Raw genomic sequence first — 11,666 nt, forward strand, 5'->3', positions numbered from 1 at the left:
CCCGCTGTGCAGGCGCCTGGGGTTGGCAGGCAGTGGCTTTCTGCCTGGGCTGCCCGTGCTTAGCCTGGTGGCGATGGGGGGTCGGGGGCCTCCGGAGCTGCGGACAAAGGCGAAGCCAGCTGGGCTGGGGCCGGTGGCCCCCTCAACAAGGAACTATTTCCTTCCCAGAGTGGGTTGGGGGCGGGAGCTAGCCGGAGCCGGGTCAGGATGCCGGGCAGGAGGCAGCTGCTAGAATGACTCCTGTTTTCCCTTTGTGGCTTCTCAGACCCAGCGGGGCAGGCCTCATCAGCCCAGGTGGTGTGTCTGGGGAGGGCCAAGGGACCCATCCAGGCCTGGCCACCCCTCCAGCCCTACCGGAGTTTTTCTGTCCACCTTTCCAGGGTCTTGTGTGGGGGAGAAGGGAAGGAAGGAGTTAAATCCTCAAGCCACGTGGCTCCTTTATTTACCATGATGAAGGAGGGAGGCCATTATCTAAGCCCCGGGTTATTAGGGGACACCCTATGGTGTCATTAGTGAAGGCTCTGTAACCCCAATAGGTTGGTTGAAGCCACTGAAATGACAGTAAAAAAGAAACCTGTTCATTTTAGGTTGCACCCTCCTCTACCCCCAAGAACCCAGGAGCTGGGGGAAGGCCCCTGCTTTAGCTGTGTGAGCGGGTCTCAGTAAAGGCCACGGCCCCCAGAGTGCCCACTCCCCAATCTGTCAGTGGTCACGTGCTGCTGGGTGCTGGGCTTCCCCAGGGAGCAAGGCAAGGGGCAGACCCTCTGGCCTTCCCAAGGCCCTCCCTGCCCAGATGAGGCATAGACTCTGCCCAGCAGAGCCTGGGTGTACTGCTAGGGGGCAGCTGGCCCTGCTTCCTCACCAGATGGGGGCTGACCCCTGCAGAGATGCTCTCTGCTTCCCTTGGCATCCTTGATGTTGGGGAAGGAGGCACCCTGAACCCCTGGAAGTTGAGTTTGCCCATATCTTCCGTTCCCATAACCCCTGCGGGAAAGCAGTAGATGAAAGCAAAGGGCAAATCCCATGGTGGTGGATACTTGAAGGGGTCGGTGGCAGGCAAATTCTTTGCCTCTCTTCTCAAGGTCAGTATGGCACAGTGAGGAGGACCTTGAACCCTGTTAGCTGCGAGTGCCTGTAAAATGGGTGTAATCAGAACTGTTTCCCTCCCTCCCTGGCTGGAGAGGCCCCTCAGAGGGAGGAAGCCCTACAGGGTGGTAGGAGCCCCCTTGACAAGCAGGCCGCCTGCCCAGGTTGAGCAAGGGCCTCTCTCTGAAGGATGGTCCAGGCCCATGGTTCCCAAGCCTGAGAGGAAACAGAAACACACCCGCTCACAAGTAAGTTAGAATTCCCAAGTGTGGCGAGTGGCAGGAGCTGTCTGGTGCAGTCAGGCTTGCACCCTGCTCTCTTCCGCTGTGGGTGTTCAGGTGGGTGCTGAGACCCCGAGGTTCTCGCTTCTGCCCATCCAAGCAGGACTGGGGTGGGAGCACAAGTCTCTGTGGCAGCACTCTGGGCCTTACCCTGCGAGATGAAGAGAACCAGCCTGGAGTTTGGGCTGTGTTGTCCTGTGCCCCAGGTGCTTGAGCCCCAAGAGCCACCCCCCTCCCCCAATCCACTGAACTCTCTCTGTGTCTCCCGCAGTGAACATTGTTCTCACCGGGCGGCTCAGCAGCGCCGTTCCTGCCTTAGGTGAGTAAGATGCTTCTCCCCTTGCTCCTTTCCTCCCTGCCCTCCTGGCTTAGTGACCTCTAGTACCAGCCTTCAGGATCCTGGCTCCACCCCTGAGGTCACCTGGCCTTTTTCTACCTCAATCCCTGGGAATCTTTTCTGCATCACAAAGGAGCTGTTTGGCATTGGGCAAACTTACACCTCTCTGAGTCTCAGTTTCCTGTTCTGTAAAATGGGTGCAATAACAGGCCCTACCCCAAAGCCTGCCTATTAGGGTTAAATGGGCAAATGAGGTAAGGTGCTCAGCACAGCGTTGGCACATGGTGGCCTAATACCACTAGGAAACTGTCACAGCCCACACAATTGATGGATTGTGCTTCCTGTAGGCTGTAGGGTTCCCAGAGGGCCATGGGGCGCCATGAGATGCCTGCCTGCTTTAAAATTATACCTGGGATTTAGTTGATAAAGATATGGCTGAGTGACAACACCTAGAGACCAAAGCCATTGATGGAGGGATTTATTACTTATGTGTCTTGTGAGGAGGGCACATGCCATGCCACATAGGGTCACAGGGAAAATACCAGGTTTGGTCAAGGCAGACATAGGAGTGAGGGGAAGGCCTAGGCCAGAGCCTTGACTGGAGTTTCAGTGGGAAAGGCAAGGCAGGGCAGCGGAAGCAGTTTAGGATTGGCTAATTTGAATAATTCCCGAGGGCTCTGGGCTATGGGGGTGGCCTCTCGGTGCCTGGTACCTGACCCTGAGATGAAATATTGGCTTGGTGTGTGAGTTAGATAAGAAGAGAGTGAGGAGACTCAGTCTCGGATCAGCCAGTCTGCCCAGGAAAGACCAGTTTCAGGCAAACTGGTTTGCAGGAGAGAGGTAAACACTTTGGCTGATAGTTTGGCCCTGTGGTTAGTGGATGCCAAATAGACATATGGAGTCTAAGAAAACACAGTTAGAACTCCGCGGCTGCCTCCTGCCTGTCCGCGTGGGTCCGTCCATCCACTGGCCGTCTTTGTGCTTGGGCCTAGTGCCGAGCACAGCAAAGGCTGCCAGGAGCGGGAGGGAGGCTGAGGCCATCAGGAGCATTTGTCCTTTGCTGAGGGGGCTGCCAGGGGTTGGCGAATGCACAGGCCCAGGCCCCTGTGGCCCTTGGTACCACTGTGAGACATCTTAAGGGCCTTGGGAGCTGGAGTCTGGGGGCTGCGGACTTGTTTGCTGTGTGCTGAGCTGCATCGTGGGGCAGGAGGTACCTGGGATTTCTAGTTCTGCTCAGGGCCCGGCTCGCAGCAGAACCCACTGAGGCCGGCTCAGGGAGAGGGCTCCCTGCTGGCTGCGGTCCCTGGGATGGGGAGGCTCAGGGAGAGGGCTCCCTGCTGGCTGCGGTCCCTGGGGTGGGGAGGCTCAGGGAGAGGGCTCCCTGCTGGCTGCGGTCCCTGGGGTGGGGAGGCTCAGGGTCCACAGAAGCTGCTCTCACGGGCCCGTCTCTCAGACGCATCCTCAATCTCCCTTCTCCCTGCCCACCAGCTCCTGCTCCCGGCAGCCTCTGCTGGCCCAGGGCCCTGCCTTGCTCAGCACTGAGCCAGCCTCGGCCCTGCCTGGCGTCCTGGCCCCCACAGCTAACCACCCAGTCTCCCCATCCTCATTTCCAGGAGAAGACTGACTGGCCTCACCTGGGTCAGGTGTCTGTGGCTATGGTAGAGAGTGGGCATGGGGGAAGGGGACCTGAGGGTGTCAGGTCTTACAAATGTGAGCCCAGGCCAGCCCTCCTGCTGGTATAGTGGGTGGGCATGTGGCTAGACATTTAGAAAAGAAATGCTCCAGGGACAAGGTCTACTCCTAGAGCCAGGAAAGACAGCCATCCAGGTCCATCCTCATGTTTGGCTGCCAGCAGGGTCCAGGTTGCCTGTGCCTGGCACCCCGCGGTGTCCTGTGCGGCCACAGGTGGTGGTCTGGGGCTGGGACTGTCCTGGAGCCCATCGCTGACCCTCTAGCATTGCTGAGGGAAGTGGAGACCAGTTTCTGCTGCCAGAGGTGCCTCCCTCCACCCAAAGCTTCATGCCACTGCAGTTTTCAGGGTTTCCCTGCAATTCCTACTGTGAGGAGCCCAGATCATCACTGTCTGGCCTGCCCCTTGCCAGCTCTCACTGGGCTCAGACCCCCCGGAGGGCCCAGCTGGGCTGCCCGGGAACCTCATAGGTTTTTGCCTCTCAGACCCCGTCCTGCCCCAGGTTGTCAGGCACTAACTGGGTCGGACCACCCACCTCCTGCACCCCAGACTCTGGGCTCCGCCTTGTGGCCACCGTGACCCGGGGGGGTGGTGAGCCTGGGCAGGGTCTTCAGGCTGTTCTCCCCTCACCTGGCAGCTGCGCCCAAGTGCTTTGGTGGGGCTCCCAGCTCCCTGTCATTGGTTACAGCAGCAGGTTGTCCGGAGTAACGATGGCCTCTGGAAACCAGATCTGTACGCTGTGCGCCCTCAGGCCTTGCTTGTACCCTCTCAGGAATATTTGACGTCTCTTTGGACCAGGAAAGAAGGACACTGGTCTAAAAGTACTCAGTCATCCCTTGCCCCCTTGAGCAGGCCACCTTGACCCAAGGGCGGAGCAATCTTCTGCCCGAGTGAACATAGGTCACCCCCAGTTAAGCTCAGACAGACCTCTCTGACTGCCCCTAAACACCCCCCAAGACCCTCCACCCTGCATCCGTATCTTCCAGCTCCCCTTGCTGCCCACCCATCATCACACACCCCATCACTACCCTCACCTCCCATGGGCATCCCCGCTAGTCAACCCAGCGCACACGTCTGCCTAGAGACTGCCGCTTCCCCAGATCTCCCAGCCACCCTGAGACAAGCAGCACCCACTGACTCCATTTCACTGATGGACAAGCTGGGGCCTAGGGTGCAACGGTGTATCTGGCAGTGTGGACCCCAGGACTGGATTCACGAGGCTCTTTCCCCTGCCTGTGCTTGGGTCCTGGGGTGGTGGTGGAGTGCGGGTGAGGCCTGCCGTCACAGAAACGAGAAAGCCTGGGGCCGGTGGTCTGAGCTGATGATGCCCTCCAGGCCCACGGCCAGGCAGCGTCCAGTCTGGGGCCCTGCACGGACTCTGGCCTCCCTCCTGCTCCACGGTCTCTTTGCATGGGCCAGGCCGACGGCTGCAGAAACCATGGTCTCTGTGGCCCCCTTTGGAGAAGAATAAACAGTGACTGAGTGACGCTGCTGCCCCCAACGTGGGAATTTCTGGGGCAGCCAGGGGGCACTCAGGGGTGAGGCTGTTTGGGGGTTGTGTTGTCAGGGGCTTTGCTGAGAGGCAGAGCTGGGCTGGCAGCTGTCCAGTCATCTGCTCTTGACTAGGCTGGTGGTTGGAGAGACAGGCTTCCCTACTCATGAAAGAAGGGCCAGACACGGGTCCTTGTGGGCCTGGCTTTCCCTGGCCAGTGTGGGAAACCCGGCCTCCATGAGTGCTCCATCGCATAGGGGAAGCCTCTGGGCCAGGGTAGGTATTGCTTTGCCTCAGGCCTTGTCCTGGGGGCGGAGGGGACAGGGGGTGACTCCCACACTGGCTGGTGAAGCCTCCAACTCCAGGTGTAACCTCTGCTTTAGAGACTCAGTGTGGGGGGAAGATGTGCTCCCAGCCCTGCCTGGGAACCTCCCACCCAGCACCCTGCAGGAGGAGAAGCCTCTTCTGGGTTTCATAACCTCATGCCTCCCAGGGTGTCCCCAGGTCAGCACCCAGCGTCTCTGTGAGGCCCCATAAAGCCGGCGGCCTCACCCGTCAGAGGGAACACGTTGCTCAGGACCCTGGCCGCCCCTCCGTTTGTTTAGTCCTTACCCTCCTGGGCTGTGAGAAATCTGAGGCTCAGGGAGGCTGGCCTCCCAGGCCACACTGAGTGCCAAGTGGAGAACCCCGGCTGGTACCTCGCCGACCCACGACTGTCGCTCTGATGGCGACCTGAGCGTGGTCAGCCTCGCTTTAGGGTCAGGGTGGGTGTTTCTCTTCTAGTCCCCTGATGCTCCTGTGAGCCATCGCTGGGGGCTAACTCCCTGCTAGTGACAGTGTTGGATCACCCGGACCTCTGCGCGTACCCTCCTAAGATTGTGGGAGGTGGCTGGAGGGCTTTCACTCTCCCTTCTGTACCCGAGCCCTTTGGGGTTTCAGAGTCTTGTTGAGAGCTAGCAGAGAGACCCTACTTCCAGGTCAACGGTGGAAGGGGCCAGGCAGTGGGAGAGAGGAGGTGGTATTGCTGGGCTCGGGAAAAGCGTCATCATTTGTCTCCCCGAGCCTCAGTTTCTCCATCTGTATAATGGGCCCCACCTGTGCTGCCGGCTGTCGTGAAGATCAGATGAAGAAGTATGACGGAGGGGCTGTGAGGGGTGGGGGCAGCCAAGTGCAGGGCATTCCTGGTCCTGGGAAGGCCAGGGCACACCGGGGCAGGGTTTGCCACCTTCAGGCTGGGTGGGCTCAGCTGGGAAGCAGAGGGCACGTGTAATGACGTGGGTAAAGTGAGGCCGGTGGGGCTGGGCATAGAGGCACTCGTCACCTGTGCTGGCCGGCGTGATGCCCTGAGCTCGTCCCTGACACAGTGTACGGTGGACACTTCATCAATGCGTTGGCTCAAGGCTGGCAGTGGGAGGCCGAGCCCGTTAGAGGACCAGGGTGGGCCCTGACTTACCTGCTATGTGGCCATGGGCAGCTCATTTACCCTCTCTGAGCCTCAGTGTCCTCATCTGGTTACAACATCCACCCCTGGTGGATTCCCACTTAGGCTCAGGATAAAACCCAAATGCCACACAAGGTGCCATCAGACCCAGCCTGCATTTCCAGCCACCTTGGGACATCGGGTCCTCCTTTCAGGCCTGTTTTATAATCTTCACTTCACCCAGGGTATCTGCATAGTCTGTCTGCTCCTTCCCCAGCCTGTGAGCTCCACAGAGCCAGGCTTTTGCCTGTCTTACGAGCATGCCTACCACTTGTGCTTGCCATATAGGAGGTCTTCAGTAAATATGTGTTGGGTGAGCAAAGCCCCTTCCCTCCCGGGCTGAGGCCTGTATTTAGTCAGCCCCGGGGTGGGAGGAGGGGGACAGGCAGGGAACCATAGTGGGCCTGCCTGCGCCTAGGGCTGCAGGATTCTCCACTGAGGTGCCAAGGGGAGTTGGTGGGCTCGCTCCCAGCCCTGCCGGGGATGAGGGATAAGACCTAGGCTCTGGGGCACAAGGTGGGCCCTCCTTGGCCCACGCCATACACACCATTTCCATGAAGTCTCGAGTTGTGGCCTTCCTCTTGGCCATGACCACCTTGGCTGGCCTTGATCCCACCCCGGAAAAGGCCTGTGCTCAAGCCATGGGGGGCTCAAGTGTCCCCCTCCCTCACTACCCCCTCCCACCCAAAGGTGAGGCTAGCACCTCTCAGCCTCCTCTCCTGACAGCCGCCTGCAGCGGGAAACTGGAGCAGCACACGGAACGACGCGGTGTCATCTACAGCCCAGCCTGGCCCCTCAACTACCCACCGGGCACCAACTGCAGCTGGTACATCCAGGGTGACCGTGGGGACATGATCACCATCAGGTATGGGGGCCCCGGGGGTGTCAGAGGGAACCGATGTGGGCCTACACACAATGTGAGTGTGATGGTGTGCATGCGAGTGCACGTGGCAAGCACAGTGACCAGATGTGTGTGCACATGTGTGAGCACTCACGTGTGCTTGTGTATGTGCGTGAGCCCCATCTGAGCAGGTATAAAGGACAGGTGTGTGTGCATGTGTGAGCACGTGGGTGGGTAGGTGTGGTGGGCACGAGTGAGCAGATGTGTATGTGTGCAAGTACGTGTGTGAGTCTACATGTGCACATGTATGAGTTGTATGCATGTGGGTGCATGTGAGCATGTGAGTGTGGGCCTCTGGTGCTGGCTGCCCAGACCTGGGCCTCGTCCTGCCCTGAGCCTCTCTCATGGTCTTGCGGGGCTGTCCATCACCTCAGGCCTGCCAGGGAGGGGAGCCCTGGGACTGGTGGGCATGTGAGGTGGCAGAGGTGTCCTGTCTGTCCTGCAGGGGTGGCTTGAGGCCAGGCTGGCACTGAGCCCAGAGCACGTTTTCCCCAGGGGCCTTGGGGTGGTCTCGGCAGAAAAGGGGACCAGGGAGGAGCCCAGGCGCTTGAGCTGCGGGGGCATGCAGAGGGAAACGGGGTGATCAGATGGTGGAACTGAGGCTGGACCCCTGGACTGGGGAGGTCATGGGGAGTCACTCTCCTAAATGCAAAGCCCGGAAGCCCCCAGTCGCTTCAAGGCACAGGGGTGTGATGGGCACCATCAGGGTCTGTGCCCGTTTCCCTGTGGCCACTGGGAGTCTCTTCAAAGACTCCACCCTTCCTGGCCACCTCTAGAGTACTCCATGGCTCTGTTTATCCCACAGCCTGGGCCAGGGGGTCCAGGGCCAGTGTTTCTCCCCAGGTGCTGAGCTGTGCCCCAGCCCCAGCCTAGGCCAGCCCGGTGCGCACGGGTCCCCTCAGTGTACAAGCCTGGGATTTGTGCAGGGTCTGTCCCAGCAGAGCCAGCACGGTGGGGATCTGAACCCTTGGGCCTTGTCCTTCAGGGGAGAGTGTAAGTGGAGGGAATTGCCTACCATGGGGCTCCTGCCTCCCCCTCCACTTTGGCCTTGGGTTGGGGCGCCGTGTGTGTGTGTGTGTGTGTGTTTACTGACCGAGGGTGGAGAGGCTGCACTGGGGCTGACGTGACCCAGGCTGTCCACGCTGTCCTGATTCTTCATGGAGCCACCCTCAGACCCCTGGAGGGCCCACTGAGCAGCTGGGAGTGGAGGAGAGGAGGGACAGTGGAGCCGGCCGTCCTTGCCGTGAGCTCAGGCATGACCGTTCCCTGCTGGTCCCTGGCCGGCCACCCACCCCCGTCGGCGGCCCCCTCCGCCCCCCGCAGCTTCCGCAACTTTGACGTGGAGGAGTCTCACCAGTGCTCCCTGGACTGGCTCATGCTGGGCCCAGCGGCCCCGCCCCGCCAGGAGGCCTTCCGGCTCTGTGGCTCCGCCATCCCGCCCGCCTTCATCTCTGCCCGGGACCACGTTTGGATCTTCTTCCACTCGGACGCCTCCAGCTCCGGCCAGGCCCAGGGCTTCCGTCTCTCATACATCCGAGGTGATGCCGGTGGTAGGGCGGGCAGGGCACCTCAGTGTGTGCACATGGGCTCCTGGGAGGCCAGGGCAGCACCCTCCATCGACCCACTCCCTGCAGGGTCTCCCCCAGCAGACCTGTCAGTTGGAGCCCAGTGTTGGGACGGAGACTGGTCATGTTGCTGCCTCAGGGTGCCTTGGAGCCCCTCGAGGTCACTGACCCCGCTTCGTAGACTTGGCCAGAGTGGGGAGCTCACCCCTTACCCCCAGCTCAGGTCAGGACCTGGGCCTGCCCTGGCATTTGAAGGGTCTCTGCCCCTCAGTTGGCCATGGAGAGTCCAGGGCCCTTCTCCTTGGATCCTGCCTCTCCCTGGACCCTGCAGAGGCCCCGCTGGGATGGGGGCACCACACGCCGGCTGCTGGCCCCAGGCTGAAGGGCAGCTCTGCTTGCCCCTGACTGTCTCTACTACGCACTTCACCCCACAGGGAAGCTGGGCCAGGCATCCTGCCAGGCTGACGAGTTCCGCTGTGACAACGGCAAGTGCTTGCCGGGCCCGTGGCAGTGCAACACCGTGGATGAGTGCGGCGACGGCTCTGATGAGGGCAACTGCTCGGCGCCCGCCTCCGAGCCGCCGGGCAGCCTGTGCCCCGGGGGCACCTTCCCCTGCAGCGGGGCGCGCTCCACACGCTGCCTGCCTGCCGAGCGGCGCTGCGACGGCACTCAGGACTGCGGCGATGGCTCCGACGAGGCTGGCTGCCCTGACCTGGCCTGCGGCCGGCGCCTGGGCAGCTTCTATGGCTCCTTCGCCTCCCCAGACCTGTTCGGTGCGGCCCGCGGGCCCTCGGACCTTCACTGCACGTGGCTGGTGGACACGCAGGACCCACGGCGCGTGCTGCTGCAGCTGGAACTGCGGCTGGGCTACGACGACTACGTGCAGGTATACGAGGGCCTGGGCGAGCGTGGGGACCGCCTGCTGCAGACGCTCTCCTACCGCAGCAACCACCGGCCCGTGAGCCTCGAGGCCGCCCAGGGCCGCCTCACCGTGGCCTACCACGCCCGTGCCCGCAGCGCCGGCCACGGCTTCAACGCCACCTACCAGGTGAAGGGCTATTGCCTTCCGTGGGAGCAGCCGTGCGGGAGCAGCCGCGAGGGTGACGTGGAGGACATGGGCGAGCAGGGCTGCTTCTCGGAGCCGCAGCGCTGCGACGGCTGGTGGCACTGCGCCAGCGGCCGGGACGAGCAGGGCTGCCCCGCCTGCCCCCCCGACCAGTACCCCTGTGAGGGTGGCAGCGGCCTCTGTTACACGCCGGCCGACCGCTGCAACAATCAGAAAAGCTGCCCCGATGGCGCCGACGAGAAGAACTGCTTCTCCTGCCAGCCGGGCACCTTCCACTGTGGCACCAACCTGTGCATCTTCGAGACGTGGCGCTGTGACGGCCAGGAGGACTGCCAGGACGGCAGCGACGAGCACGGCTGCCTGGCGGCCGTGCCCCGCAAGGTCATCACCGCCGCGCTCATCGGCAGCCTGGTCTGCGGCCTGCTACTCGTCATTGCCCTGGGCTGCGCCTTCAAGCTCTACTCCCTGCGCACGCAGGAGTACAGGTGGGCGGCGGGGCCAGAGCCTCGCTTTCTCCCTGTCTCTGGAGAGAGGCCCTGGGCTCACTGTTCGCACAGCTGTGGGCTTGTGAGCTGGGGCTCGGGCCATCCATACGGGGCTTCTCGGGTCTGGGCACCTCAGGATGTCTGGATGGAAGGACGGGGTCCCACGTCCTGCTGCGGAGCCCCCGTGGGAGGCGGGAAGTGGGGGGTCCCCGCAGCCCCACCATGCTGCCCTTCTGCCCTTGCTTTCAGGGCCTTTGAGACCCAGATGACACGCCTGGAGGCTGAGTTTGTGCGGCGAGAGGCACCCCCGTCCTACGGGCAGCTCATCGCACAGGGCCTCATTCCACCCGTGGAGGACTTTCCCGTCTACAGTGCGTCACAGGTGAGCCAGAGGGCGTGAGACCCCACCGGCCAGACCTCGGAAAACACCCAAGACAGGGAGGCCGAGGGGCGTGCGGCCAGGCTGGTCCAGGGGTCGAGGGAGGCGGGAGATGAGGCCTGGACAGGTGACATAGCAGGCCATGGCCGGGGAGGGGACAAGTTGGTCTCTGGGTCCTCGGGGGTCGTGCTGACCTCTACCCCCTCAGCCGCCGCCCCACCCTCCAGGCCTCGGTGCTACAGAACCTTCGCACGGCCATGCGGCGACAGATGCGCCGGCACGCCTCCCGCCGTGGGCCCTCCCGCCGCCGCCTCGGCCGCCTCTGGAACCGGCTCTTTCACCGGCCGCGGGCACCGCGCGGACAGATCCCGCTGCTGACGGCTGCGCGCACCTCACAGACGGTGCTGGGTGACGGGCTCCTCCAGCCGGCACCGGGGGCTGGCCTAGACCCCCCGGCACCCCTAACAGACACAGGCAGCCCAGGGGCAGCCGGGGAGGGGCCCCCCGGCGCCCCTAGCCACGCTCCGGAGGTGGGGCCTTCTGCGCCGCCCCCCTCGGGCCTGCGGGACCCAGAGGCCAGGCCAGTGCACAAGGACAGAAAGGCCGGCAGGGACCCTCTGGTGGACAACCCAGCCCCTGTGGACATGCCTCGGGAGTCCTGCTCGGCCCAGGGCCCTCACCCCCCGGCCCCCACTGCCGGCAGCACCCTAGGCCCCCACCCACCAGAGCCACTGGGTGTCTGCAGGAGCCCCCCGCCACCCTGCTCCCCAACGTTGGAGGCCAGTGACGACGAGGCCCTGCTGGTCTGCTGACCCGCCGGACACGCTGATGACCGCCACAGCCCCACTTTGTAACCAGGGAATACACAGTCGTTTCTACCCTGCCTCCGTGTCCTTCTTTCTTA

The 11,666-nt window shown here is 62.5% G+C and overlaps 1 protein-coding gene across 1 annotated transcript; it reads left to right on the forward strand.

Moving 5' to 3' along the window:
- The first annotated feature begins 1,648 nt into the window (after positions 1-1,648).
- LRP3 (LDL receptor related protein 3) lies at positions 1,649-11,614 on the forward strand. Its single transcript, XM_061173171.1, has 6 exons — positions 1,649-1,686; positions 7,093-7,231; positions 8,591-8,805; positions 9,267-10,383; positions 10,633-10,765; positions 10,990-11,614. The coding sequence occupies exons 2-6, from the start codon at positions 7,218-7,220 to the stop codon at positions 11,572-11,574; spliced, it is 2,064 nt and encodes a 687-aa protein (XP_061029154.1). The 5' UTR covers positions 1,649-1,686; positions 7,093-7,217; the 3' UTR covers positions 11,575-11,614.
- Positions 11,615-11,666: the final 52 nt, after the last annotated feature.

Source organism: Eubalaena glacialis, chromosome 18, assembly GCF_028564815.1.
Source record: "Eubalaena glacialis isolate mEubGla1 chromosome 18, mEubGla1.1.hap2.+ XY, whole genome shotgun sequence".
NCBI classification, from domain to species: domain Eukaryota; kingdom Metazoa; phylum Chordata; class Mammalia; order Artiodactyla; family Balaenidae; genus Eubalaena; species Eubalaena glacialis.

Coding starts and splice junctions, on each gene's coding strand:
- LRP3 (XM_061173171.1), top strand. Junction 10,384..10,632: donor CTGCGCACGCAGGAGTACAG/GTGGGCGGCGGG, acceptor CCTTGCTTTCAG/GGCCTTTGAGACCCAGATGA. Junction 10,766..10,989: donor CCGTCTACAGTGCGTCACAG/GTGAGCCAGAGG, acceptor CCCACCCTCCAG/GCCTCGGTGCTACAGAACCT.